This window comes from Oncorhynchus masou, unplaced genomic scaffold (genome assembly GCF_036934945.1).
Source record: "Oncorhynchus masou masou isolate Uvic2021 unplaced genomic scaffold, UVic_Omas_1.1 unplaced_scaffold_609, whole genome shotgun sequence".
In the NCBI taxonomy this organism is placed as follows: Eukaryota; Metazoa; Chordata; class Actinopteri; order Salmoniformes; family Salmonidae; genus Oncorhynchus; species Oncorhynchus masou.
The window spans coordinates 56,777-84,685 of record NW_027012513.1 but is presented as its reverse complement, the minus strand read 5'-3'; the positions used below and the strand labels follow the sequence as shown (position 1 = coordinate 84,685).

The window sequence follows — 27,909 nt, the reverse complement described above, 5'->3', positions numbered from 1 at the left end:
CACTCTAACTACAGTTATACTACAGTGTACTTCATTTAAACTGCACTCTAACTGCAGTTATACTACAGTGTACTGCATTTGTACTGCACTCTAACTACAGTTACACTATAGTGTACTGCCGTTGTACTGCACTCTGTCTACAATATTTTTTCGTAAGGGTAGGTATATACCACACACATTTCTGCCTAACAATAACAATGTTTACCGTTGGTAGCGGAATGTGTGTCTGTTCAACCTGTCCTCAATTTCGCAACACCACATGTGGCCTCGGTCCAAATGTCCCAGAATTCAACAACGCCTTCTTTTGCAGTGTCAAACGATCTCTGGTCTGTGAAATATATTCCTGATTAACAGAGAGAAGGATTTACAATCCAGACTGGTAGGGAATATATTTACGCACTCATCAAAATTCATCCACGGGGTTTTTCTGTGTGTTTAATGTACAGCCGGTGCAGGACGTGTTGCGCGCCAGTAACAGAGGTTCGCGTAACATCAGTAAAACAACGCGTTTTTGTTTAATCCCTAACTCCTCGCGCCATTATTTTGTTGAACTTTGCCTTCGTGTTAGGCTACTTATCTGACGCCGTATGTGCCGGTTACATTTGAAAGATAAAACCCACTGCTGCGCTGCGATGATAGTGATAAGAGCCGTGCAACTGAACACAGTAACATACGGGAACTTGCAGTAGTTTATCATTGAAGCAGATTTATTATTATTTATTTTTTAATTACAATGTTTCTGTTGACGCTGACTGGCAAAACCTGCATAGCGGTGCGGTGCATATCGATAGTGCATTGAATGGATTTTAAAGGACTTAACAATAGACTGCTTTGCTTTAAAAAAAAACGTATATATATTTTTTAGAGGGTAGATCAGCTTTAATATTGCAAATATAAAATGTAATTGTCTACATCACTTCCAATCTCTGGTATAGTTATATGGTAAATATATATATATATATATATATATATATATATATATATATATGTACACACACACATCTTTTTAAAATGTATTATCTTTTATTATTTCCCGCGAACCCTACCACCCCTCCCCTGATTGGAGTAAACTAGCGAACAACAACACTTAGGCTTTTACTATATACATTTACGGGCACAATCTATTGTAAAATAGTTATATATTGACTGTTTTTAATCCTGGCCTTCCTTTATTTCTGATGTCCATCCGGTTTGATTTCTATTAGCCATGTATATTTTTAACTGTGCTGTTTCACAAACGTTCTGTTACGCCCTGGTCTATATGTATTATGTTTATCCTCATTTATTGGCCAGGGTGTGACATGTGACATGGGTTTATTTGTGGAAAGCAGTTACACGTTCTGAACCAAATATACATTTTACAGACACAGTGTGTTTTACATTTGTTATCTTGTTGTTATTAGTCATATCTTTCAGCTCTATTCAACCCCTCCCATCTGTCTCTGAACACCATCCAGTCCCAACCTTCAGCTCCATTCAATCCCTCCCATCTGTCTCTAAACCCCGTCCAGTCCCATCCTTCAGCTCCATTCAACCCCTCCCATCTATCTCTAAACACCATCCAGTCCCAACCTTCAGCTCTATTCAACCCCTCCCATCTGTCTCTAAACACCATCCAGTCCCATCCTTCAGCTCTATTCAACCCCTCCCATCTATCTCTTAACACCATCCAGTCCCAACCTTCAGCTCTATTCAACCCCTCCCATCTATCTCTAAACACCATCCAGTTCCAACCTTCAGCTCCATTCAACCCCTCCCATCTATCTCTTAACACCATCCAGTCCCATCCTTCAGCTCTATTCAACCCCTCCCATCTATCTCTTAACACCATCCAGTCCCAACCTTCAGCTCTATTCAACCCCTCCCATCTATCTCTAAACACCATCCAGTCCCATCCTTCAGCTCTATTCAACCCCTCCCATCTATCTCTAAACACCATCCAGTCCCATCCTTCAGCTCCATTCAACCCCTCCCATCTATCTCTAAACACCGTCCAGTCCCTTCAGCTCCATTCAACCCCTCCCATCTATCTCTGAACACCATCCAGTCCCATCCTTCAGCTCCATTCAACCCCTCCCATCTATCTCTGAACACCATCCAGTCCCAACCTTCAGCTCCATTCAACCCCTCCCATCTATCTCTGAACACCATCCAGTCCCATCCTTCAGCTCCATTCAACCCCTCCCATCTATCTCTGAACACCATCCAGTCCCAACCTTCAGCTCCATTCAACCCCTCCTATCTATCTCTGAACACCATCCAGTCCCATCCTTCAGCTCCATTCAACCCCTCCCATCTATCTATTAACACCATCCAGTCCCATCCTTCAGCTCCATTCAACCCCTCCCATCTATCTCTGAACACCATCCAGTCCCATCCTTCAGCTCTATTCAACCCCTCCCATCTATCTATTAACACCATCCAGTCCCATCCTTCAGCTCCATTCAACCCCTCCCATCTATCTCTGAACACCATCCAGTCCCAACCTTCAGCTCCATTCAACCCCTCCCATCTATCTCTGAACACCATCCAGTCCCATCTTTCAGCTCTATTCAACCCCTCCCATCTGTCTCTGAACACCATCCAGTCCCATCCTTCAGCTCCATTCAACCCCTCCCATCTATCTCTGAACACCATCCAGTCCCATCCTTCAGCTCCATTCAACCCCTCCCATCTATCTCTGAACACCATCCAGTCCCAACCTTCAGCTCCATTCAACCCCTCCTATCTATCTCTGAACACCATCCAGTCCCATCCTTCAGCTCCATTCAACCCCTCCCATCTATCTATTAACACCATCCAGTCCCATCCTTCAGCTCCATTCAACCCCTCCCATCTATCTCTGAACACCATCCAGTCCCATCCTTCAGCTCTATTCAACCCCTCCCATCTATCTATTAACACCATCCAGTCCCATCCTTCAGCTCCATTCAACCCCTCCCATCTATCTCTGAACACCATCCAGTCCCAACCTTCAGCTCCATTCAACCCCTCCCATCTATCTCTGAACACCATCCAGTCCCATCCTTCAGCTCCATTCAACCCCTCCCAACCAATCTCTTAACACCATCCAGATTGTAAATTAAAGATAAACATTTTTTGCTAAAATAATAATTATATTATTGATTGATTGACTATAACTTTTCAGATCACCCAGTAGTGTTATCTGCAGAGTTATCTCCAGGTAAATGTTGACTAAAGATCCCCTAACAGCTGTGTTTATAGATGCTAGTCTCTACACCAGTCAGACTACAGATCCCCTAACATCTGTGTTTATAGATACTAGCCTCTACACCAGTCAGACTACAGATCCCATAACAGCAGCTGTGTTTATAGATGCTAGTCTAGACACCAGTCAGACTACAGATCCCATAACACCAGCTGTGTTTATAGATACTAGCCTCTACACCAGATAGACTACAGATCCCATAACAGCTGTGTTTATAGATGCTAGCCTCTACACCAGTCAGACTACAGATCCCATAACACCAGCTGTGTTTATAGATGCTAGCTAGACACCAGTCAGACTACAGATCCCATAACACCAGCTGTGTTTATAGATACTAGCCTCTACACCAGTCAGACTACAGATCCCATAACAGCTGTGTTTATAGATACTAGCCTAGACACCAGTCAGACTACAGATCCCCTAACAGCTGTGTTTATAGATACTAGCCTCTACACCAGTCAGACTACAGATCCCCTAACAGCTGTGTTTATAGATGCTAGCTAGACACCAGCCAGACTACAGATCCCCTAACAGCTGTGTTTATAGATACTAGTCTCTACACCAGTCAGACTACAGATCCCATAACAGCAGCTGTGTTTATAGATACTAGCCTCTACACCAGTCAGACTACAGATCCCCTAACATCTGTGTTTATAGATGCTAGCTAGACACCAGCCAGACTACAGATCCCCTAACAGCTGTGTTTATAGATACTAGCCTCTACACCAGTCAGACTACAGATCCCCTAACAGCTGTGTTTATAGATGCTAGCCTCTACACCAGTCAGACTACAGATCCCCTAACAGCTGTGTTTATAGATACTAGCCTCTACACCAGTCAGACTACAGATCCCCTAACAGCTGTGTTTATAGATACTAGCCTCTACACCAGTCAGACTACAGATCCCCTAACAGCTGTGTTTATAGATACTAGTCTCTACACCAGTCAGACTACAGATCCCATAACAGCAGCTGTGTTTATAGATACTAGCCTCTACACCAGTCAGACTACAGATCCCATAACAGCTGTGTTTATAGATGCTAGCTAGACACCAGTCAGACTACAGATCCCATAACAGCTGTGTTTATAGATACTAGCCTAGACACCAGTCAGACTACAGATCCCCTAACAGCTGTGTTTATAGATACTAGCCTCTACACCAGTCAGACTACAGACCCCCTAACAGCTGTGTTTATAGATACTAGCCTCTACACCAGTCAGACTACAGATCCCCTAACAGCTGTGTTTATAGATACTAGTCTCTACACCAGCCAGACTACAGATCCCCTAACAGCTGTGTTTATAGATACTAGCCAGACACCAGATAGACTACAGATCCCATAACATCAGCTGTGTTTATAGATGCTAGCCTCTACACCAGTCAGACTACAGATCCCCTAACAGCTGTGTTTATAGATGCTAGCTAGACACCAGATAGACTACAGATCCCATAACAGCTGTGTTTATAGATGCTAGCCTCTACACCAGTCAGACTACAGATCCCATAACAGCTGTGTTTATAGATGCTAGCTAGACACCAGATAGACTACAGATCCCCTAACAGCTGTGTTTATAGATGCTAGCTAGACACCAGATAGACTACAGATCCCATAACAGCTGTGTTTATAGATACTAGCCTCTACATCAGTCAGACTACAGATCCCCTAACAGCTGTGTTTATAGATACTAGTCTCTACACCAGTCAGACTACAGATCCCATAACACCAGCTGTGTTTATAGATACTAGCATAGACACCAGTCAGACTACAGATCCCCTAACAGCTGTGTTTATAGATGCTAGCTAGACACCAGATAGACTACAGATCCCCTAACAGCTGTGTTTATAGATGCTAGTCTCTACACCAGTCAGACTACAGATCCCCTAACAGCTGTGTTTATAGATGCTAGCTAGACACCAGTCAGACTACAGATCCCATAACAGCTGTGTTTATAGATACTAGCCTAGACACCAGTCAGACTACAGATCCCCTAACAGCTGTGTTTATAGATACTAGCCTCTACACCAGTCAGACTACAGATCCCATAACACCAGCTGTGTTTATAGATACTAGCCTCTACACCAGTCAGACTACAGATCCCCTAACAGCTGTGTTTATAGATACTAGCCTCTACACCAGTCAGACTACAGATCCCATAACAGCTGTGTTTATAGATGCTAGCTAGACACCAGATAGACTACAGATCCCCTAACAGCTGTGTTTATAGATGCTAGCTAGACACCAGATAGACTACAGATCCCATAACAGCAGCTGTGTTTATAGATACTAGCCTCTACATCAGTCAGACTACAGATCCCATAACACCAGCTGTGTTTATAGATACTAGCCTCTACATCAGTCAGACTACAGATCCCATAACACCAGCTGTGTTTATAGATACTAGCCTCTACACCAGTCAGACTACAGATCCCCTAACAGCTGTGTTTATAGATACTAGCCTCTACACCAGTCAGACCTCAGATCCCCTAACAGCTGTGTTTATAGATACTAGCCTAGACACCAGATAGACTACAGATCCCATAACAGCTATGTTTATAGATACTAGCCTAGACACCAGTCAGACTACAGATCCCCTAACAGCTGTGTTTATAGATACTAGCCTAGACACCAGTCAGACTACAGATCCCCTAACAGCTGTGTTTATAGATGCTAGCTAGACACCAGATAGACTACAGATCCCATAACAGCTGTGTTTATAGATGCTAGCCTCTACACCAGATAGACTACAGATCCCATAACACCAGCTGTGTTTATAGATGCTAGCCTCTACACCAGCCAGACTACAGATCCCCTAACAGCTGTGTTTATAGATACTAGCCTCTACACCAGATAGACTACAGATCCCCTAACAGCTGTGTTTATAGATGCTAGCCTAGACACCAGCCAGACTACAGATCCCCTAACAGCTGTGTTTATAGATACTAGCCTCTACACCAGACTACAGATCCCATAACAGCTGTGTTTATAGATGCTAGCTAGACACCAGTCAGACCTCAGATCCCCTAACAGCTGTGTTTATAGATACTAGCCTAGACACCAGATAGACTACAGATCCCATAACAGCTATGTTTATAGATACTAGCCTAGACACCAGCCAGACTACAGATCCCCTAACAGCAGTGTTTATAGATACTAGCCTAGACACCAGTCAGACTACAGATCCCCTAACAGCTGTGTTTATAGATGCTAGCTAGACACCAGATAGAATACAGATCCCATAACAGCTGTGTTTATAGATGCTAGCTAGACACCAGATAGAATACAGATCCCATAACAGCTGTGTTTATAGATACTAGCCTCTACACCAGACTACAGATCCCATAACAGCTGTGTTTATAGATGCTAGCTAGACACCAGTCAGACCTCAGATCCCCTAACAGCTGTGTTTATAGATACTAGCCTAGACACCAGATAGACTACAGATCCCATAACAGCTATGTTTATAGATACTAGCCTAGACACCAGCCAGACTACAGATCCCCTAACAGCTGTGTTTATAGATACTAGCCTAGACACCAGTCAGACTACAGATCCCCTAACAGCTGTGTTTATAGATGCTAGCTAGACACCAGATAGACTACAGATCCCATAACAGCTGTGTTTATAGATGCTAGCCTCTACACCAGTCAGACTACAGATCCCATAACAGCTGTGTTTATAGATGCTAGCTAGACACCAGATAGACTACAGATCCCCTAACAGCTGTGTTTATAGATGCTAGCTAGACACCAGATAGACTACAGATCCCATAACAGCTGTGTTTATAGATACTAGCCTCTACATCAGTCAGACTACAGATCCCCTAACAGCTGTGTTTATAGATACTAGTCTCTACACCAGTCAGACTACAGATCCCATAACACCAGCTGTGTTTATAGATACTAGCCTCTACACCAGATAGACTACAGATCCCCTAACAGCTGTGTTTATAGATGCTAGCTAGACACCAGATAGACTACAGATCCCCTAACAGCTGTGTTTATAGATGCTAGTCTCTACACCAGTCAGACTACAGATCCCCTAACAGCTGTGTTTATAGATGCTAGCTAGACACCAGTCAGACTACAGATCCCATAACAGCTGTGTTTATAGATACTAGCCTAGACACCAGTCAGACTACAGATCCCCTAACAGCTGTGTTTATAGATACTAGCCTCTACACCAGTCAGACTACAGATCCCATTACACCAGCTGTGTTTATAGATACTAGCCTCTACACCAGTCAGACTACAGATCCCCTAACAGCTGTGTTTATAGATACTAGCCTCTACACCAGTCAGACTACAGATCCCATAACAGCTGTGTTTATATATGCTAGCTAGACACCAGATAGACTACAGATCCCCTAACAGCTGTGTTTATAGATGCTAGCTAGACACCAGATAGACTACAGATCCCATAACAGCAGCTGTGTTTATAGATACTAGCCTCTACATCAGTCAGACTACAGATCCCATAACACCAGCTGTGTTTATAGATACTAGCCTCTACATCAGTCAGACTACAGATCCCATAACACCAGCTGTGTTTATAGATACTAGCCTCTACACCAGTCAGACTACAGATCCCCTAACAGCTGTGTTTATAGATACTAGCCTCTACACCAGTCAGACCTCAGATCCCCTAACAGCTGTGTTTATAGATACTAGCCTAGACACCAGATAGACTACAGATCCCATAACAGCTATGTTTATAGATACTAGCCTAGACACCAGCCAGACTACAGATCCCCTAACAGCTGTGTTTATAGATACTAGCCTAGACACCAGTCAGACTACAGATCCCCTAACAGCTGTGTTTATAGATGCTAGCTAGACACCAGATAGACTACAGATCCCATAACAGCTGTGTTTATAGATGCTAGCCTCTACACCAGATAGACTACAGATCCCATAACACCAGCTGTGTTTATAGATGCTAGCCTCTACACCAGCCAGACTACAGATCCCCTAACAGCTGTGTTTATAGATACTAGCCTCTACACCAGATAGACTACAGATCCCCTAACAGCTGTGTTTATAGATGCTAGCCTAGACACCAGCCAGACTACAGATCCCCTAACAGCTGTGTTTATAGATACTAGCCTCTACACCAGACTACAGATCCCATAACAGCTGTGTTTATAGATGCTAGCTAGACACCAGTCAGACCTCAGATCCCCTAACAGCTGTGTTTATAGATACTAGCCTAGACACCAGATAGACTACAGATCCCATAACAGCTATGTTTATAGATACTAGCCTAGACACCAGCCAGACTACAGATCCCCTAACAGCTGTGTTTATAGATACTAGCCTAGACACCAGTCAGACTACAGATCCCCTAACAGCTGTGTTTATAGATGCTAGCTAGACACCAGATAGAATACAGATCCCCTAACAGCTGTGTTTATAGATGCTAGCTAGACACCAGATAGAATACAGATCCCATAACAGCTGTGTTTATAGATACTAGCCTCTACACCAGTCAGACTACAGATCCCATAACAACAGCTGTGTTTATAGATGCTAGCCTAGACACCAGCCAGACTACAGATCCCCTAACAGCTGTGTTTATAGATGCTAGCTAGACACCAGATAGAATACAGATCCCCTAACAGCTGTGTTTATAGATGCTAGCTAGACACCAGATAGAATACAGATCCCATAACAGCTGTGTTTATAGATACTAGCCTCTACACCAGTCAGACTACAGATCCCATAACAACAGCTGTGTTTATAGATGCTAGCCTAGACACCAGCCAGACTACAGATCCCCTAACAGCTGTGTTTATAGATACTAGCCTCTACACCAGATAGACTACAGATCCCCTAACAGCTGTGTTTATAGATGCTAGCCTAGACACCAGCCAGACTACAGATCCCCTAACAGCTGTGTTTATAGATACTAGCCTCTACACCAGACTACAGATCCCATAACAGCTGTGTTTATAGATGCTAGCTAGACACCAGTCAGACCTCAGATCCCCTAACAGCTGTGTTTATAGATACTAGCCTAGACACCAGATAGACTACAGATCCCATAACAGCTATGTTTATAGATACTAGCCTAGACACCAGCCAGACTACAGATCCCCTAACAGCTGTGTTTATAGATACTAGCCTAGACACCAGTCAGACTACAGATCCCCTAACAGCTGTGTTTATAGATGCTAGCTAGACACCAGATAGAATACAGATCCCATAACAGCTGTGTTTATAGATGCTAGCTAGACACCAGATAGAATACAGATCCCATAACAGCTGTGTTTATAGATACTAGCCTCTACACCAGACTACAGATCCCATAACAGCTGTGTTTATAGATGCTAGCTAGACACCAGTCAGACCTCAGATCCCCTAACAGCTGTGTTTATAGATACTAGCCTAGACACCAGATAGACTACAGATCCCATAACAGCTATGTTTATAGATACTAGCCTAGACACCAGCCAGACTACAGATCCCCTAACAGCTGTGTTTATAGATACTAGCCTAGACACCAGTCAGACTACAGATCCCCTAACAGCTGTGTTTATAGATGCTAGCTAGACACCAGATAGAATACAGATCCCCTAACAGCTGTGTTTATAGATGCTAGCTAGACACCAGATAGAATACAGATCCCATAACAGCTGTGTTTATAGATACTAGCCTCTACACCAGTCAGACTACAGATCCCATAACAACAGCTGTGTTTATAGATGCTAGCCTAGACACCAGCCAGACTACAGATCCCCTAACAGCTGTGTTTATAGATGCTAGCTAGACACCAGATAGAATACAGATCCCCTAACAGCTGTGTTTATAGATGCTAGCTAGACACCAGATAGAATACAGATCCCATAACAGCTGTGTTTATAGATACTAGCCTCTACACCAGTCAGACTACAGATCCCATAACACCAGCTGTGTTTATAGATACTAGCCTCTACACCAGCCAGACTACAGATCCCATAACACCAGCTGTGTTTATAGATACTAGCCTCTACACCAGTCAGACTACAGATCCCATAACACCAGCTGTGTTTATAGATACTAGCCTCTACACCAGCCAGACTACAGATCCCCTAACAGCTGTGTTTATAGATACTAGCCTCTACACCAGTCAGACTACAGATCCCATAACACCAGCTGTGTTTATAGATGCTAGCTAGACACCAGTCAGACTACAGATCCCCTAACAGCTGTGTTTATAGATGCTAGCCTAGACACCAGCCAGACTACAGATACTATCATATTCATTGCTGTGTGTCGGTCTGTGAATCAGACGGTGTTGTCTGTCTGGACCCAGCGTGTTGGCGGTTTATTTGGACTTTAATGCAGGTTCAGTATGCATGATGACTCCTGTAAATGTTGGTGCGCACCGTTCAGGCCGTCTTCATGAAGAGCAAAAAGTCCCAATGCCGCTTACAGTGTCTCTCGTCGGTCGTGGCAGAGTGACACCAAGATGAAGGAAACGCCATCCGTGATAGACAGCGAGGTGTTCCTGGCCTTCTCTACCTACGCCACTGTCGTCGTCCTTTATTGAAGTTCAATCAAACCTAAACCGTGTGATCGCTAAAGTTTATGTTGTTGTTCTGCTCTGTTTTCCAGCGAGACTCGAACCGAACAGCCATGGCAGAGCTAACTCATATGATAGACAACGACGTGTTCCTGGCCTTCTCTACCTACGCCACTATTGTCGTCCTCAAGATGATGCTGATGTCTCCCATGACTGCATACTTCCGCTTCACGAGAAAGGTACAGGAATGTGTTGGTCATCTGCCTCCACAGTGTTATATAGTCTGTAAGTCAACTCTATGGTGTGAACTTGTCTCTCCCTCCACAGTGTTACATAGCCTGTAAGTCAACTCTAAGGTGTAAACTTGTCTCTGCCTCCACAGTGTTATATAGCCTGTAAGTGAACTCTATGGTGTGAACTTGTCTCTGCCTCCACAGTGTTATATAGCCTGTAAGTGAACTCTATGGTGTGAACTTGTCTCTCCCTCCACAGTGTTACATAGCCTGTAAGTCAACTCTATGGTGTAAACTTGTCTCTGCCTCCACAGTGTTACATAGCCTGTAAGTGAACTCTATGGTGTGAGTCGCTCTGGATAAGAGCGTCTGCTAAATGACTTAAATGTAATGTAAATGTAACTTGTCTCTGCCTCCACAGTGTTACATAGCCTGTAAGTGAACTCTATGGTGTATACTTGTCTCTGCCTCCACAGTGTTTTGCCAACATGGAAGACACAGGGATGGCTAAGACTCCAGAGGACAAGAAGAGGATGCTGAGAGTTGACCCGGATGTGGAACGTGTGAGAAGGTAGGCCTACCCTTATAGAGGCCTACCCTTATAGAGGCCCGCCCTTATAGAGGCCCACCCTTATAGAGGCCCCTACCCTTATAGAGGCCTACCCTTATAGAGGCCTACCCTTATAGAGGCCTACCCTTATAGAGGCCCACCCTTATAGAGGCCTACCCTTATAGAGGCCTACCCTTATAGAGGCCCACCCTTATAGAGGCCTACCCTTATAGAGGCCCACCCTTATAGAGGCCCCTACCCTTATAGAGGCCTACCCTTATAGAGGCCCCTACCCTTATAGAGGCCAACCCTTATAGAGGCCTACCCTTATAGAGGCCTACCCTTATAGAGGCCTACCCTTATAGAGGCCCCTACCCTTATAGAGGCCAACCCTTATAGAGGCCTACCCTTATAGAGGCCCCTAGACTTATAGAGGCCTACCCTTATAGAGGCCTACCCTTATAGAGGCCTACCCTTATAGAGGCCCACCCTTATAGAGGCCCCTACCCTTATAGAGGCCTACCCTTATAGAGGCCCACCCTTATAGAGGCCTACCCTTATAGAGGCCCACCCTTATAGAGGCCCCTACCCTTATAGAGGCCTACCCTTATAGAGGCCCCTACCCTTATAGAGGCCCCTACCCTTATAGAGGCCCCTACCCTTATAGAGGCCAACCCTTATAGAGGCCTACCCTTATAGAGGCCTACCCTTATAGAGGCCCACCCTTATAGAGGCCCCTACCCTTATAGAGGCCTACCCTTATAGAGGCCCCTACCCTTATAGAGGCCAACCCTTATAGAGGCCTACCCTTATAGAGGCCTACCCTTATAGAGGCCTACCCTTATAGAGGCCCCTACCCTTATAGAGGCCAACCCTTATAGAGGCCTACCCTTATAGAGGCCCCTAGACTTATAGAGGCCTACCCTTATAGAAGCCCCTACCCTTATAGAGGCCTACCCTTATAGAGACCCCCCTACCCTTATAGAGGCCTACCCTTATAGAGGCCTACCCTTATAGAGCCCCCTACCCTTATAGAGGCCTACCCTTATAGAGGCCTACCCTTATAGAGGCCCACCCTTATAGAGCCCCCTACCCTTATAGAGGCCCCTACCCTTATAGAGGCCTACCCTTATAGAGGCCCACCCTTATAGAGGCCAACCCTTATAGAGGCCAACCCTTATAGAGGCCAACCCTTATAGAGGCCTACCCTTATAGAGGCCCACCCTTATAGAGGCCAACCCTTATAGAGGCCCCTAGACTTATAGAGGCCTACCCTTATAGAGGCCTACCCTTATAGAGGCCTACCCTTATAGAGGCCCACCCTTATAGAAGCCAACCCTTGTAGAGGCCCCTACCCTTATAGAGGCCTACCCTTATAGAGGCCTACCCTTATAGAGCCCCCAACCCTTATAGAGGCCTACCCTTATAGAGCCCCCAACCCTTATAGAGGCCTACCCTTATAGAGGCCCCTAGACTTATAGAGGCCTACCCTTATAGAGGCCTACCCTTATAGAGGCCTACCCTTATAGAGGCCTACCCTTATAGAGGCCCCTAGACTTATAGAGGCCTACCCTTATAGAGGCCAACCCTTATAGAGGCCTACCCTTATAGAGGCCCACCCTTATAGAGGCCTACCCTTATAGAGGCCCACCCTTATAGAGGCCTACCCTTATAGAGGCCCACCCTTATAGAGGCCTACCCTTATAGAGGCCAACCCTTATAGAGCCCCCTACCCTTATAGAGGCCTACCCTTATAGAGGCCTACCCTTATAGAGGCCCACCCTTATAGAGGCCAACCCTTATAGAGGCCCCTAGACTTATAGAGGCCTACCCTTATAGAGGCCTACCCTTATAGAGGCCTACCCTTATAGAGGCCTACCCTTATAGAGGCCTACCCTTATAGAGGCCCACCCTTATAGAGGCCAACCCTTATAGAGGCCCCTAGACTTATAGAGGCCCACCCTTATAGAGGCCTACCCTTATAGAGGCCTACCCTTATAGAGGCCCCTACCCTTATAGAGGCCCCTAGACTTATAGAGGCCTACCCTTATAGAGGCCTACCCTTATAGAGGCCTACCCTTATAGAGGCCCACCCTTATAGAGGCCTACCCTTATAGAGGCCTACCCTTATAGAGGCCAACCCTTATAGAGGCCTACCCTTATAGAGGCCTACCCTTATAGAGGCCTACCCTTATAGAGCCCCCTACCCTTATAGAGGCCTACCCTTATAGAGGCCCACCCTTATAGAGGCCCCTAGACTTATAGAGGCCTACCCTTATAGAGCCCCCTACCCTTATAGAGGCCTACCCTTATAGAGGCCCACCCTTATAGAGGCCCCCCTACCCTTATAGAGGCCAACCCTTATAGAGGCCTACCCTTATAGAGGCCAACCCTTATAGAGGCCTACCCTTATAGAGGACAACCCTTATAGAGGCCTACCCTTATAGAGGCCCCTAGACTTATAGAGGCCTACCCTTATAGAGGCCTACCCTTATAGAGGCCTACCCTTATAGAGGCCAACCCTTATAGAGGCCTACCCTTATAGAGGCCAACCCTTATAGAGGCCTACCCTTATAGAGGCCCCTAGACTTATAGAGGCCTACCCTTATAGAGGCCCACCCTTATAGAGGCCCACCCTTATACAGCCCCCTAGACTTATAGAGGCCCACCCTTATAGAGGCCCCCCTAGACTTATAGAGACCCCTAGACTTATAGAGGCCTACCCTTATAGAGGCCCACCCTTATAGAGGCCCCTAGACTTATAGAGGCCCACCCGTATAGAGGCCCCCCTAGACTTATAGAGGCCCCCCTAGACTTATAGAGCCCTCCTAGACTTATAGAGGCCCCCCCTAGACTTATAGACACCCCCTAGACTTATAGAGACCCCCCTAGACTTATAGACGCCCCCTAGACTTATAGACGACCCCTAGACTTATAGAGCCCCCCTAGACTTATAGACGCCCCCTAGATTATAGACGCCCCTAGACTTATAGAGGCCCCCTAGACTTATAGACGCCCCCTAGACTTATAGAGGCCCCCCCCCCTAGACTTATAGACGCCCCCTAGACATATAGACGCCCCCTAGACTTATAGAGCCCCCCTAGACTTATAGACGCCCCTAGACTTATAGACGACCCCTAGACTTATAGATCCCCCACCCCCTAGACTTATAGACGCCCCCTAGACTTATAGACGCCCCCTAGACTTACAGTGGCCCCCCTAGACTTATAGAGCCCCCTAGACTTATAGAGGCCCCCTAGACTTATAGACGCCCCCTAGACTTATAGACGCCCCCTAGACTTATAGACGACCCCCTAGACTTATAGAGGCCCCACTTTTTATTTAACCTTTATTTAACCAGGCGAGTCAGTTAAGAACAAATTATTATTTGTGACGGCCTACCAAAAGGCCTCCTGCGTGGACGGGGGCTGGGATTAAAATATATATATATAAATATAGGACAAAACACACATCACGACAAGAGAGACAACACAACACGACATAAAGAGAGACCTAAGACAACAACACAGCATGGCAGCAACACATAACAGCACAGCATGGTAGCAATACAACATGACAGCAATATGGTAGCAATACAACATGACAGCAATATGGTAGCAACACAACATGACAACAACATGGTAGCAGCACAACATGACAACAACATGGTAGCAATACAACATGACAACAACATGGTAGCAACACAACATGACAACAACACGGTAGCAACACAACATGACAACAACATGGTAGCAACACAACATGACAACAACATGGCAGCAGCACAACATGGTAGCAGCACAACAGGGTACAAACATTATTGGGCACAGACAACAGCACAAAGGGCAAGAAGGTAGAGACAACAATACATCACAGAAAGCAGCCACAACTGTCAGTGAGAGTGTCCATGATTGAGTCTTTGAATGAAGAGATGGAGATACAACTGTCCAGTATCTCAGATCGGGGAGGAGTGAGGCCTAAGAGGGTTTTCATAAATAAGCATCAATATTTAAATTCATGCTCTTCTAAATGTATATTGTAAGGGTCCTCCCACATCATATGAAGGAGCTGGTCCACCTGGTTTAAGGGGACACAGTGAACATGTGGGTGTTAAATACAGTCTGGGATTTCTTTTTTTTTAAATGTATAAATTGACGGTTCGGATTACGGGAAGCCAAGGTCAATATGTCTTCCATAGATTCAGTTAGATCTATGGAGTCTTTAATGTCTGGGTTAGAGCATGGGGTGGCAGGGTAGCCTAGTGGTTAGAGTGTAGAGGTGGCAGGGTAGCCTAGTGGTTAGAGTGTAGAGGTGGCAGGGTAGCCTAGTGGTTAGAGTGTAGAGGTGGCAGGGTAGCCTAGTGGTTAGAGTGTAGAGGTGGCAGGGTAGCCTAGTGGTTAGAGTGTAGAGGTGGCAGGTAGCCTAGTGGTTAGAGCGTTGGACTAGTAACCAGAAGGTTGCAAGTTCAAATCACTGAGCTGACAAGGTACAAATCTGTTCCTAGGCAGTCATTGAAAATAAGAATTTGTGCTTAACTGACTTGCCTAGTTAAATAAAGTTAATATTTAAAAAAAAAGAGCTTTCCAAAAGTTGTTCAAAAGAGATCAGTCCTTTATCAACGAAGCGCAGATCATGTCTTTATAAATCCCATCATTACATAGTTCGGTAGGTACGCCGTAGGCCAGCATAGCTGAACTTAAGTTGTAAATATAGAAGAAGAAAAAAAAAGAGTTTTACCTGGTAATGTGTATTTATCTTTCAAATCCTGGAATGTTCTCCAACCGTTACTGTCCGTGATATCGCCATGGGTACGGATTCCACATGTGGACCATTTGGTGGGAAGGCATCATTGTGAAATACTGGAGTATGGGCCATTTTGGTTCCCAGTTACATTGTTTTTCAATTTTGTACCAAATAGAGATTGTGAGTAGTTTACATTGTTTAAAGGATATATCAGTGGAGACCACCTCTTACTGGACAATAGGAGACACCATATTAGAACCTCTCTCTCTCATTCCTCAGATAATCTGAACTCTCTCTCTCATTCCCCAGATGCCACCAGAACGACCTGGAGAACATCATTCCGTTCGTAGTGATTGGTCTGCTGTATACCCTGACGGGGCCCGACCTCTCCACTGCTCTGCTCCACTTCCGGGTGTTTGTTGTTTCCAGGCTCTTCCACACGGTGGCCTACGTCCTCCCCCTGCCCCAACCCAGCAGAGGTATAGCTTGGATGGTTGGCATGGGTGCTACCTTCTCTATGGCATACAGAGTGCTAAGCACCACGCATCTCTGAAGAGGCGATCAATCAATTAATAATTAATCAGATTGATTGATTCAAAGTTTTCAGATGGCCTAAAATAGTCCTCGGGACACTCTACCTCTGAGGAGACACTCATACATTTATCAGACCTGGGTCCAATAGGCTACATCATGTTAAATACATTTTACAGTGCTTGATTGTACTTGGAGTTTGCACTTCTGGGACTATTCTATTGGTTATGTTGTATCAGACAGACTAACTATACATTCTCTGCACGTTTTGTTTTTAAATCAGCACTGAATTTGAGCAATTTTTAAAAATAATATCAGCAAAAAATAATTGAACTAAACGTCAATCTATTTCACGGAAGGTCAGTGCTCGAGCGCAGTAGACATACATTCGGAAACTCCATTTAACATTTAAGTGCGCTAGAGCGCTGACCTTAGGCGATACGGATTCAATGGAGCGCTAAACTAAAATCAAGTGTCGTTCAGTATCCGACACCGCATGTATCTGCCTATTTTTACCCACATCAAATCACCAGTTTATTGGTCGCGTACACAGATTTGCAGATGTTATCGCATGTGCTGTAAAATGATAGTGTTTCTAGGTCCAATTAGTGCAGTCATACCGAACAATGCACTAAAATAAATAAAACATACACACATGACCCGGTCTGTCTGGTTGTCTGACTGACTGCAAACACCTATTTTATATCTTAGACCTTTTTTTGCATCTGATGTGATAATCTAATTTTTATAAATGATTAAATTCAGGTTTTGGGAATTAAAGTTGAATTAAAAATGTGTGTGTGTGGGGGGGGGTTATTGTTTGATTTTAATTGAAATAGGGCCTATGAAGTAGGCTACAAATACCAAAGATATTTTGCTAATTGGCTAATGAATATGACCTTATACTTGATCTAATTCTGTATCTTTTTAAATTCTGTATATGTTTTTAGATCTACATATCATCTGATATGTTTACTAGGCCACATATCTGTAATGCTACTGATTGGTTTGCTTTGTTCGTTCCATTTTCTAAGCCAATCAGGGATTGTCCCTTTTTTAACGCTTTCCACCTGTAAATAAACGAACGATCTCTAGAATGACATGTCTCGTGGTGTTTGTTTGTAGAACGAATATACATAGATACATACATGTTGTAGATGAAAATGTGTTCATGGGACAATGAAATGGGAGCATAAAAAAGCCATCGGAGGAAGTGGACGCATTTATTGGTAGATCCGCAGACCTGGCGGAAGTCCAAATATTCGCCCCCTTTTTTTTCTCCTGAAACTGTCTGAACAAACCGCCCACATCCGCGCAGTCTATCAGGCTGGTACTTTTCCCTGGCTCCGAGTCAAAACCAAAGACGAAGTTTCTTGAAAAGGTATGAAACTATTCGCTCTGCTCAAAATAAACTATGCGAACGCCGTCAGCGGATATTATTGTAGCGTGTGTGTAGATCAATTCAAATGTAACCGGTACAATAGTTACATTTGTATCGTTATTTGATTTTTAAAAAAGGAGGCTATTTTGCGTAATGTGTGTAGACTATGTAAATGCTCAAACGCTGTGGCTGCACGTACCCAGCGCTGCACAGGTTATAGCGTGTGTATGGGAGACATTGTGTCACAATACAATGCATGCATTTAATTCATCATAGTATGCACGAGGAAAGTACAACCGTTCTTTTGGGGGTAAATTGTATCTGTGTGTAAACTACCCTAGAAACAGTAAACACGTCACATACATTACAACGACTAAAAACAAAGTGTTGGGTTTTGCCATTGAACACTGCTCTCCAAGATTATGCAATAGCACCCAATTAAAAATAACACAAATAAGAGTTGTCGTAAATCAATACATATCTACATGCATTAGGTTTATTAATGTGTTATTACAATTAGATCAATTATCAATTACATATTTTATTTTTTTAAATGTAATGCTTTTTAGTTTAAAAAAAAAGTTGAAATGTAAAACCCCCTTTTCAAATCCACTTGAAGTTCAATCAAACCTAAACTGTGTGATCGCTAAGTTTATGTTGTTCTGCTCTGTTTTCCAGCGAGACTCGAACCGAACAGCCATGGCAGAGCTAACTCATATGATAGACAGCGAGGTGTTCCTGGCCTTCTCTACCTACGCCACTATCATCGTCCTCAAGATGATGCTGATGTCTCCCATGACTGCATACTTCCGCTTCACGAGAAAGGTACACAAACCTAGAGATTGGAACATGCAATACACAGAAAACAACCTTAAACTTGTTTTTCTTTAATTGTACTGCAGTGGGCTAAATCAGGGTCACACAGAGTGATTATTGGTCGTCTTAAACAAATCTACTTTGCAACAAAAGTATACACCTCACACACATGGTTTAATTTTTTAAAATGTTTATTTAACCTTTATTTAACCAGGTAGGCTAGTTGAGAACACCTTTATTTAACCAGGTAGGCTAGTTGAGAACACCTTTATTTAACCAGGTAGGCTAGTTGAGAACAACTTTATTTAACCAGGTAGGCTAGTTGAGAACACCTTTATTTAACCAGGTAGACTAGTTGAGAACACCTTTATTTAACCAGGTAGACTAGTTGAGAACACCTTTATTTAACCAGGTAGGCTAGTTGAGAACACCTTTATTTAACCAGGTAGACTAGTTGAGAACACCTTTATTTAACCAGGTAGACTAGTTGAGAACACCTTTATTTAACCAGGTAGACTAGTTGAGAACACCTTTATTTAACCAGGTAGACTAGTTGAGAACACCTTTATTTAACCAGGTAGGCTAGTTGAGAACACCTTTATTTAACCAGGTAGACTAGTTGAGAACACCTTTATTTAACCAGGTAGACTAGTTGAGAACACCTTTATTTAACCAGGTAGACTAGTTGAGAACACCTTTATTTAACCAGGTAGACTAGTTGAGAACACCTTTATTTAACCAGGTAGACTAGTTGAGAACACCTTTATTTAACCAGGTAGACTAGTTGAGAACACCTTTATTTAACCAGGTAGACTAGTTGAGAACACCTTTATTTAACCAGGTAGACTAGTTGATAACACCTTTATTTAACCAGGTAGGCTAGTTGAGAACACCTTTATTTAACCAGGTAGACTAGTTGAGAACACCTTTATTTAACCAGGTAGACTAGTTGAGAACACCTTTATTTAACCAGGTAGACTAGTTGAGAACACCTTTATTTAACCAGGTAGACTAGTTGAGAACACCTTTATTTAACCAGGTAGACTAGTTGAGAACACCTTTATTTAACCAGGTAGGTTAGTTGAGAACACCTTTATTTAACCAGGTAGACTAGTTGAGAACACCTTTATTTAACCAGGTAGACTAGTTGAGAACACCTTTATTTAACCAGGTAGACTAGTTGAGAACACCTTTATTTAACCAGGTAGACTAGTTGAGAACACCTTTATTTAACCAGGTAGACTAGTTGAGAACACCTTTATTTAACCAGGTAGGCTAGTTGAGAACACCTTTATTTAACCAGGTAGGCTAGTTGAGAACACCTTTATTTAACCAGGTAGACTAGTTGAGAACACCTTTATTTAACCAGGTAGACTAGTTGAGAACACCTTTATTTAACCAGGTAGACTAGTTGAGAACACCTTTATTTAACCAGGTAGACTAGTTGAGAACACCTTTATTTAACCAGGTAGACTAGTTGAGAACACCTTTATTTAACCAGTTAGACTAGTTGAGAACACCTTTATTTAACCAGGTAGACTAGTTGAGAACACCTTTATTTAACCAGGTAGACTAGTTGAGAACACCTTTATTTAACCAGGTAGACTAGTTGAGAACACCTTTATTTAACCAGGTAGGCTAGTTGAGAACACCTTTATTTAACCAGGTAGACTAGTTGAGAACACCTTTATTTAACCAGGTAGACTAGTTGAGAACACCTTTATTTAACCAGGTAGACTAGTTGAGAACACCTTTATTTAACCAGGTAGACTAGTTGAGAACACCTTTATTTAACCAGGTAGACTAGTTGAGAACACCTTTATTTAACCAGGTAGACTAGTTGAGAACACCTTTATTTAACCAGGTAGGCTAGTTGAGAACACCTTTATTTAACCAGGTAGACTAGTTGAGAACACCTTTATTTAACCAGGTAGACTAGTTGAGAACACCTTTATTTAACCAGGTAGACTAGTTGAGAACACCTTTATTTAACCAGGTAGACTAGTTGAGAACACCTTTATTTAACCAGGTAGACTAGTTGAGAACACCTTTATTTAACCAGGTAGACTAGTTGAGAACACCTTTATTTAACCAGGTAGGCTAGTTGAGAACACCTTTATTTAACCAGGTAGACTAGTTGAGAACACCTTTATTTAACCAGGTAGACTAGTTGATAACACCTTTATTTAACCAGGTAGGCTAGTTGAGAACACCTTTATTTAACCAGGTAGACTAGTTGAGAACACCTTTATTTAACCAGGTAGACTAGTTGAGAACACCTTTATTTAACCAGGTAGACTAGTTGAGAACACCTTTATTTAACCAGGTAGACTAGTTGAGAACACCTTTATTTAACCAGGTAGACTAGTTGAGAACACCTTTATTTAACCAGGTAGGCTAGTTGAGAACACCTTTATTTAACCAGGTAGGCTAGTTGAGAACACCTTTATTTAACCAGGTAGGCTAGTTGAGAACACCTTTATTTAACCAGGTAGACTAGTTGAGAACACCTTTATTTAACCAGGTAGACTAGTTGAGAACACCTTTATTTAACCAGGTAGACTAGTTGAGAACACCTTTATTTAACCAGGTAGACTAGTTGAGAACACCTTTATTTAACCAGGTAGACTAGTTGAGAACACCTTTATTTAACCAGGTAGGCTAGTTGAGAACAAGTTCTCATTTACAACTGCGACCTGGCCAAGATAAAGCATAGCAACACAACAACACAGAGTTACACATGGAGTAAAACAAACATACAGTCAATAATACAGTAGGAAAAAAGAAAACAAAAAGTCTATATACAGTGAGTGCGAATGAGGTAAGATAAGGTAGTTAAGGCAATAAATAGGCCATGGTGGCGAAGTAATTACAATATAGCAATTAAACACTGGAATGGTAGATGTGCAGAAGATGGATGTGCAAGTAGAGATACTGGGGTGCAAAGGAGCAAGATAAATAAATACAGTATGGGGATGAGGTAGATAGATGGGATGTTTACAGATGGACTATGTACAGGTGCAGTGATCTGGGAGCTGTTCTGACAGCTGGTGCTTAAAGCTAGTGAGGGAGATGTGAGTCTCCAGCTTCAGAGATTTTTTGCAGTTCGTTCCAGTCATTGGCAGCAGAGAACTGGAAGGAAAGACAACCAAAGGGCTTTGGGGGTGACCAGAGAGATATACCTGCTGGAGCGCGTGCTACGAGTGGTTGCTGCTATGGTGACCAGTGAGCTGAGATAAGTTGTGGATTTACCTAGCAGAGACTTGTAGATAACCTGTAGCCAGTGGGTTTGGCGATGAGTATGAAGCGAGGGCCAACCAATGAGAGCATACAGGTCGCAGTGGTGGGTAGTATATGGGGCTTTGGTGACAAAACGGATGGCACTGTGATAGACTGCATCCAATTTATTGAGTAGGGTTTTGGAAGCTATTTTGTAAATGACATCGCTGAAGTTGAGGATCGGTAGGATAGACAGTTTTACGAGGGTATATTTGGCAGCATGAGTGAAGGATGCTTTGTTGCGATATAGGAAGCCGATTCTAGATGTAATTTTGAATTGGAGATGCTTAATGTGAGTCTGGAAGGAGAGTTTACAGTCTAACCAAACACCTAAGTATTTGCAGTTGTCCACATATTCTAAGTCAGAGCCGTCCAGAGTAGTGATGTTGGACAGGCGGGCAGGTGCAGGCAGCGACCGGTTGAAGAGCACGCATTTAGTTTTACTTGCATTTAAAAGCAGTTGGAAGCCACGGAAGGAGAGTTGTATGGCATTGAAGATCATTTGAAGGTTAGTTAATACAGTGTCCAAAGAAGGGCCTGAGGTATACAGAATGGTGTCGTCTGCGTAGAGGTGGATCAGAGACTCACCAGCAGCAAGAGCGACCTCATTGATGTATACAGAGAAGAGAGTCGGCCTGAGAATTGAACCCTGTGGCACACCCATAGAGACTGCCAGAGACTGCCATTTGAGAAACAAGGCTGTTGAGTCTGCCAATAAGAATGTGGTGATTGAAAGAGTCGAAGGCCAGGTGGATGAAGATGGCTGCACAGTAATGTCTCTTATCGATGGAGGTTATGATGTCATTTAGGACCCTGAGCGTGGCTGAGGTGCACCCATGACCAGCTCTGAAACCAGATTGCATAGCGGAGAAGGTACGGTGGGATTCGAAATGGTCACATCAGTCTGCATCACATCAGGCCCCATCACATCAGGCTGCATCACATCAGGCCCCATCACATCAGGCCCCATCACATCAGGCCCCATCACATCAGGCCCCATCACATCAGGCCCCATCACATCAGGCCCCATCACATCAGGCCCTATCACATCAGGCCGCATCACATCCAGCCCCATCACATCAGGCCCCATCACATCAGGCTGCATCACATCAGGCTGCATCACATCAGGCTGCATCACATCAGGCTGCATCACATCAGGCTGCATCACATCAGGCCCCATCACATCAGGCCCCATCACATCAGGCCCCATCACATCAGGCCCCATCACATCAGGCCCCATCACATCAGGCCCCATCACATCAGGTTGCATCACATCAGGCTGCATCACATCAGGCCGCATCACATCAGGCCCCATCACATCAGGCCCCATCACATCAGGCCCCATCACATCAGGCCCCATCACATCAGGCTGCATCACATCAGGCCCCATCACATCAGGCCCCATCACATCCCAGCTGCATCACATCAGGCTGCATCACATCAGGCTGCATCACATCAGGCCCCATCACATCAGGCCCCATCACATCAGGCCCCATCACATCAGGTTGCATCACATCAGGCTGCATCACATCAGGCCGCATCACATCAGGCCCCATCACATCAGGCCCCATCACATCAGGCCCCATCACATCAGGCTGCATCACATCAGGCCCCATCACATCAGGCCCCATCACATCCCAGCTGCATCACATCAGGTTGCATCACATCAGGCCCCATCACATCAGGCCCCATCACATCCGGCCCCATCACATCAGGCCCCATCACATCAGGCCCCATCACATCAGGCCCCATCACATCAGGCTGCATCACATCAGGCCCCATCACATCAGGCCCCATCACATCAGGCCCCATCACATCAGGCTGCATCACATCAGGCCCCATCACATCAGGCCCCATCACATCAGGCCCCATCACATCAGGCTGCATCACATCAGGCCGCATCACATCAGGCCCCATCACATCAGGCTGCATCACATCAGGCCCCATCACATCAGGCTGCATCACATCAGGCTGCATCACATCAGGCCCCATCACATCAGGCCCCATCACATCAGGCCCTGATCAGGAGCCCCATATGGAGCGGCGTACACTCATCCCCAGCGTCGTCCGGGTTTGACCTATCACGTCCTGACATTACTTCCTATTTTATGTCTCTGTTTTAGTCTGGTCAGGGCGTGAGTTGGGGTGGGCATTCTATGTTTTGTAGTCTAGGTTTTGTTTTTCTATGTGTTTGGCCTGGTATGGTTCCCAATCAGAGGCAGCTGTCAATCGTTGTCTCTGATTGAGAATCGTACTTAGGCAGCCTGTTTTCTCACTGTTAGTTGTGGGTGGTTGTTTTTTTGTCTTTGTGCATCTGCACCAGACAGAACTGTTTCGTTTGTTTCCGCTTTGTTGTTTTTTGTTGTTCTAGTGTTCAGTTTCTTTATTCAATCTACCATGAACACGTGCCACGCTGCAACTTGGTCCTCTTCACCTTCTTCCACCTTCTTATAACCGTTACATGATCGTCATTGTAAATATGAATTTGTTCTTAAATTACTTGCCTAGTTAAATAAAGGTTAAATAAAAAATAATAAATCCAGGCTGTATCACAACCGGCCATGATTTGGAGTCCCATAGGGTGGCGCTCAATTGGCCTAGTGTCGTCCTGGTTTGGCCCGGTGTAGGCCGTCATTGTAAATACGAATTTGTTCTTAACTGACTTGCCTAGTTAAATACAGGATACATAAATGAATAAAAAAATAAAATAATGAATGAACCTTGACCCTCCCTGGCTTAACAGAGCTGAGGTGGAAATTGAACAAGAGAAAACATGTCCCTCCTTGCTTCCACCTCCCTCCAGGCATTTGCTAACCAGGAGGACACCAGTCTGGCCTCCTCGACAGAGGACAAGAAGAAGCTGGTCAGGGTGGATCCTGATGTGGAGAGAGTACGAAGGTATCCCCGTAGAAATATAATTGAAGCATATCTCTCTGGTTCACACTGACGTACAGCTGTTGTAACCATGACTGGAAAGAGATGGGTAGAAATCCTGCTTTTAATGGAATTCATTTAGACGTTTTAGTTTTCCAAATATTTTGATATACTGATCTGAACTCTCTCTCTCTCTCATTCCCCAGATAATCTGAACTCTCTCTCTCTCTCTCTCTCTCCCTCTCTCTCTCATTCCCCAGATAATCCGAACTCTCTCTCTCATTCCCCAGATGCCACCAGAACGACCTGGAGAACATCATCCCGTTCGTAGTGATTGGTCTGCTGTATGCCCTGACGGGGCCCGACCTCTCCACTGCTCTGCTTCACTTCCGGGTGTTTGTTGTTTCCAGGCTCTTCCACACGGTGGCCTACGTCCTCCCTCTGCCCCAACCCAGCAGAGCTGTGACCTTCCTCATCGGACTGGTCACCACCAGCTCTATGGCCTCTAGGGTTCTGATTACTGCGCTTTATCTGTAGAGGCCTGAGGGACACATCCACACATCCACACACATCCACACACACACACACATCCACACACACACACACACACACACACACACACACACACACACACACACACACACACACACACACACACACACACACACACACACACACACACACACACACACACACACACACACACACTACAAGGGCCTTGTCTTTGAGGGTCTCCATTGAATGTGCTTGAGGATACATTTACGTTTATCAAAGTTGTTCCTTCCGTGTCTGATTGGATTATAACATGCTGTTACTGCAGTACATATCAGAATGTTACTGCAGTACATATCAGAATGTTACTGCAGTACATATCAGAATGTTACTGACAGTACATATCAGAATGTTACTGCAGTACATATCAGAATGTTACTGCAGTACATATCAGAATGTTACTGCAGTACATATCAGAATGTTACTGACAGTACATATCAGAATGTTACTGCAGTACATATCAGAATGTTACTGCAGTACATATCAGAATGTTACCGCAGTACATATCAGAATGTTACTGCAGTACATATCAGAATGTTACTGACAGTACATATCAGAATGTTACTGCAGTACATATCAGAATGTTACTGACAGTACATATCAGAATGTTACTGCAGTACATATCAGAATGTTACTGACAGTACATATCAGAATGTTACTGCAGTACATATCAGAATGTTACTGACAGTACATATCAGAATGTTACTGCAGTACATATCAGAATGTTACTGACAGTACATATCAGAATGTTACTGCAGTACATATCAGAATGTTACTGACAGTACATATCAGAATGTTACTGCAGTACATATCAGAATGTTACTGACAGTACATATCAGAATGTTACTGCAGTACATATCATAATGTTACTGACAGTACATATCAGAATGTTACTGCAGTACATATCAGAATGTTACTGCAGTACATATCAGAATGTTACCGCAGTACATATAACAATGTTACTGCAGTACATATCAGAATGTTACTGCAGTACATATCAGAATGTTACTGCAGTACATATCAGAATGTTACCGCAGTACATATCAGAATGTTACTGCAGTACATATCAGAATGTTACCGCAGTACATATCAGAATGTTACTGACAGTACATATCAGAATGTTACTGCAGTACATATCAGAATGTTACCGCAGTACATATCAGAATGTTACTGACAGTACATATCAGAATGTTACTGCAGTACATATCAGAATGTTACTGCAGTACATATCAGAGTGTTACTGCAGTACATATCAGAGTGTTACTGCAGTACATATCAGAGTGTTACTGCAGTACATATCAGAATGTTACCGCAGTACATATCAGAATGTTACTGACAGTACATATCACAATGTTACTGCAGTACATATCAGAATGTTACCGCAGTACATATCACAATGTTACCGCAGTACATATCAGAATGTTACCTCAGTACATATCAGAATGTTACTGCAGTACATATCAGAATGTTACTGGCATTACAACAGTACTGACAGTACAACAGTTTCCACTAGAAATTGGAGGCCACTCAGGGACAATCTAAACTTGATGAGTAATGCCGTTCCCTCTAACAGTCGTCCCAGAATCAAGCCTCTGTTGAGTCTCATTCTCTATTAGCAGCAACAGGATGTTGAGGCCAGTCAGTTCAGAAAATAAAATTTCAAGAGTTTAATTTGATTCATTAATGTCTATGTCTGGATTTTTCCATACCTTTAGTTGGATCATTCTATTCATTTTATGAATCAACTGATCTTGAGTTCAGAATTGACCCAACAACCTGGGCCTCCATAGGACTCTGGTCAACAGGAGTGGATTTAAAGGGCTCCCATAGGGCTCTGGTGAAAAGGAGTGGATTCATAGGGCTCCCATAGGGCTCTGGTCAAAAGGAGTGGATTTATAGGGCTCCCATAGGGCTCTGGTCAAAAGGAGTGGATTTATAGGGCTCCCATAGGGCTCTGGTCAAAAGGAGTGGATTTAAAGGGCTCCCATAGGGCTCTGGTCAAAAGGAGTGGATTTATAGTGCTCCCATAGGGCTCTGGTCAAAAGGAGTGGATTTGTAGTGCTCCCATAGGGCTCTGGTGAAAAGGAGTGGATTCATAGGGCTCCCATAGGGCTCTGGTCAAAAGGAGTGGATTTATAGGGCTCCCATAGGGCTCTGGTCAAAAGGAGTTGATTTAAAGGGCTCAAATAGGGCTCCGGTCAAAAGGAGTTGATTTAAAG

The 27,909-nt window shown here is 44.0% G+C and overlaps 2 protein-coding genes across 5 annotated transcripts in view; both read left to right on the top strand.

The window, feature by feature from the left end:
• Positions 1-17,885, top strand: part of LOC135536385 (microsomal glutathione S-transferase 1-like) — a 41,063-nt gene extending 23,178 nt beyond the window's left edge. For 2 of the 3 annotated variants that reach the window (XM_064962731.1, XM_064962729.1), the window contains exons 2-4: positions 10,824-10,970; positions 11,441-11,535; positions 16,567-17,885. In XM_064962731.1, coding sequence (XP_064818803.1) covers positions 10,845-10,970; positions 11,441-11,535; positions 16,567-16,810 — 465 coding nt within the window. In that variant the 5' untranslated portion in view covers positions 10,824-10,844 and the 3' untranslated portion in view covers positions 16,811-17,885. Of the gene's footprint in view, positions 1-290; positions 380-10,823; positions 10,971-11,440; positions 11,536-16,566 lie in introns of those variants that run through there. The other variant, XM_064962730.1, reaches the window with a different exon arrangement.
• On the top strand, positions 336-27,370 carry LOC135536386 (microsomal glutathione S-transferase 1-like). Of its 2 annotated transcripts, none has more exons than XM_064962733.1 (4): positions 336-379; positions 18,848-18,994; positions 25,068-25,162; positions 25,429-27,370. In XM_064962733.1, the coding sequence occupies exons 2-4, from the start codon at positions 18,869-18,871 to the stop codon at positions 25,673-25,675; spliced, it is 468 nt and encodes a 155-aa protein (XP_064818805.1). In that variant the 5' UTR covers positions 336-379; positions 18,848-18,868; the 3' UTR covers positions 25,676-27,370. The 2 variants fall into 2 exon arrangements, with proteins under 2 accessions (XP_064818805.1, XP_064818804.1); XM_064962732.1 differs by lacking the exon at positions 336-379 and adding an exon at positions 18,084-18,169.
• Positions 27,371-27,909: the final 539 nt, after the last annotated feature.

Bases quoted from the DNA above. Each gene is read 5' to 3' on its own strand.
- LOC135536386 (XM_064962733.1), top strand. From the start codon at position 18,869: ATGGCAGAGCTAACTCATATGATAGACAGCGAGGTGTTCCTGGCCTTC. The intron at 18,995-25,067 runs GTACACAAACCT...ACCTCCCTCCAG, and splicing joins ACTTCCGCTTCACGAGAAAG to GCATTTGCTAACCAGGAGGA. The intron at 25,163-25,428 runs GTATCCCCGTAG...CTCATTCCCCAG, and splicing joins GATGTGGAGAGAGTACGAAG to ATGCCACCAGAACGACCTGG.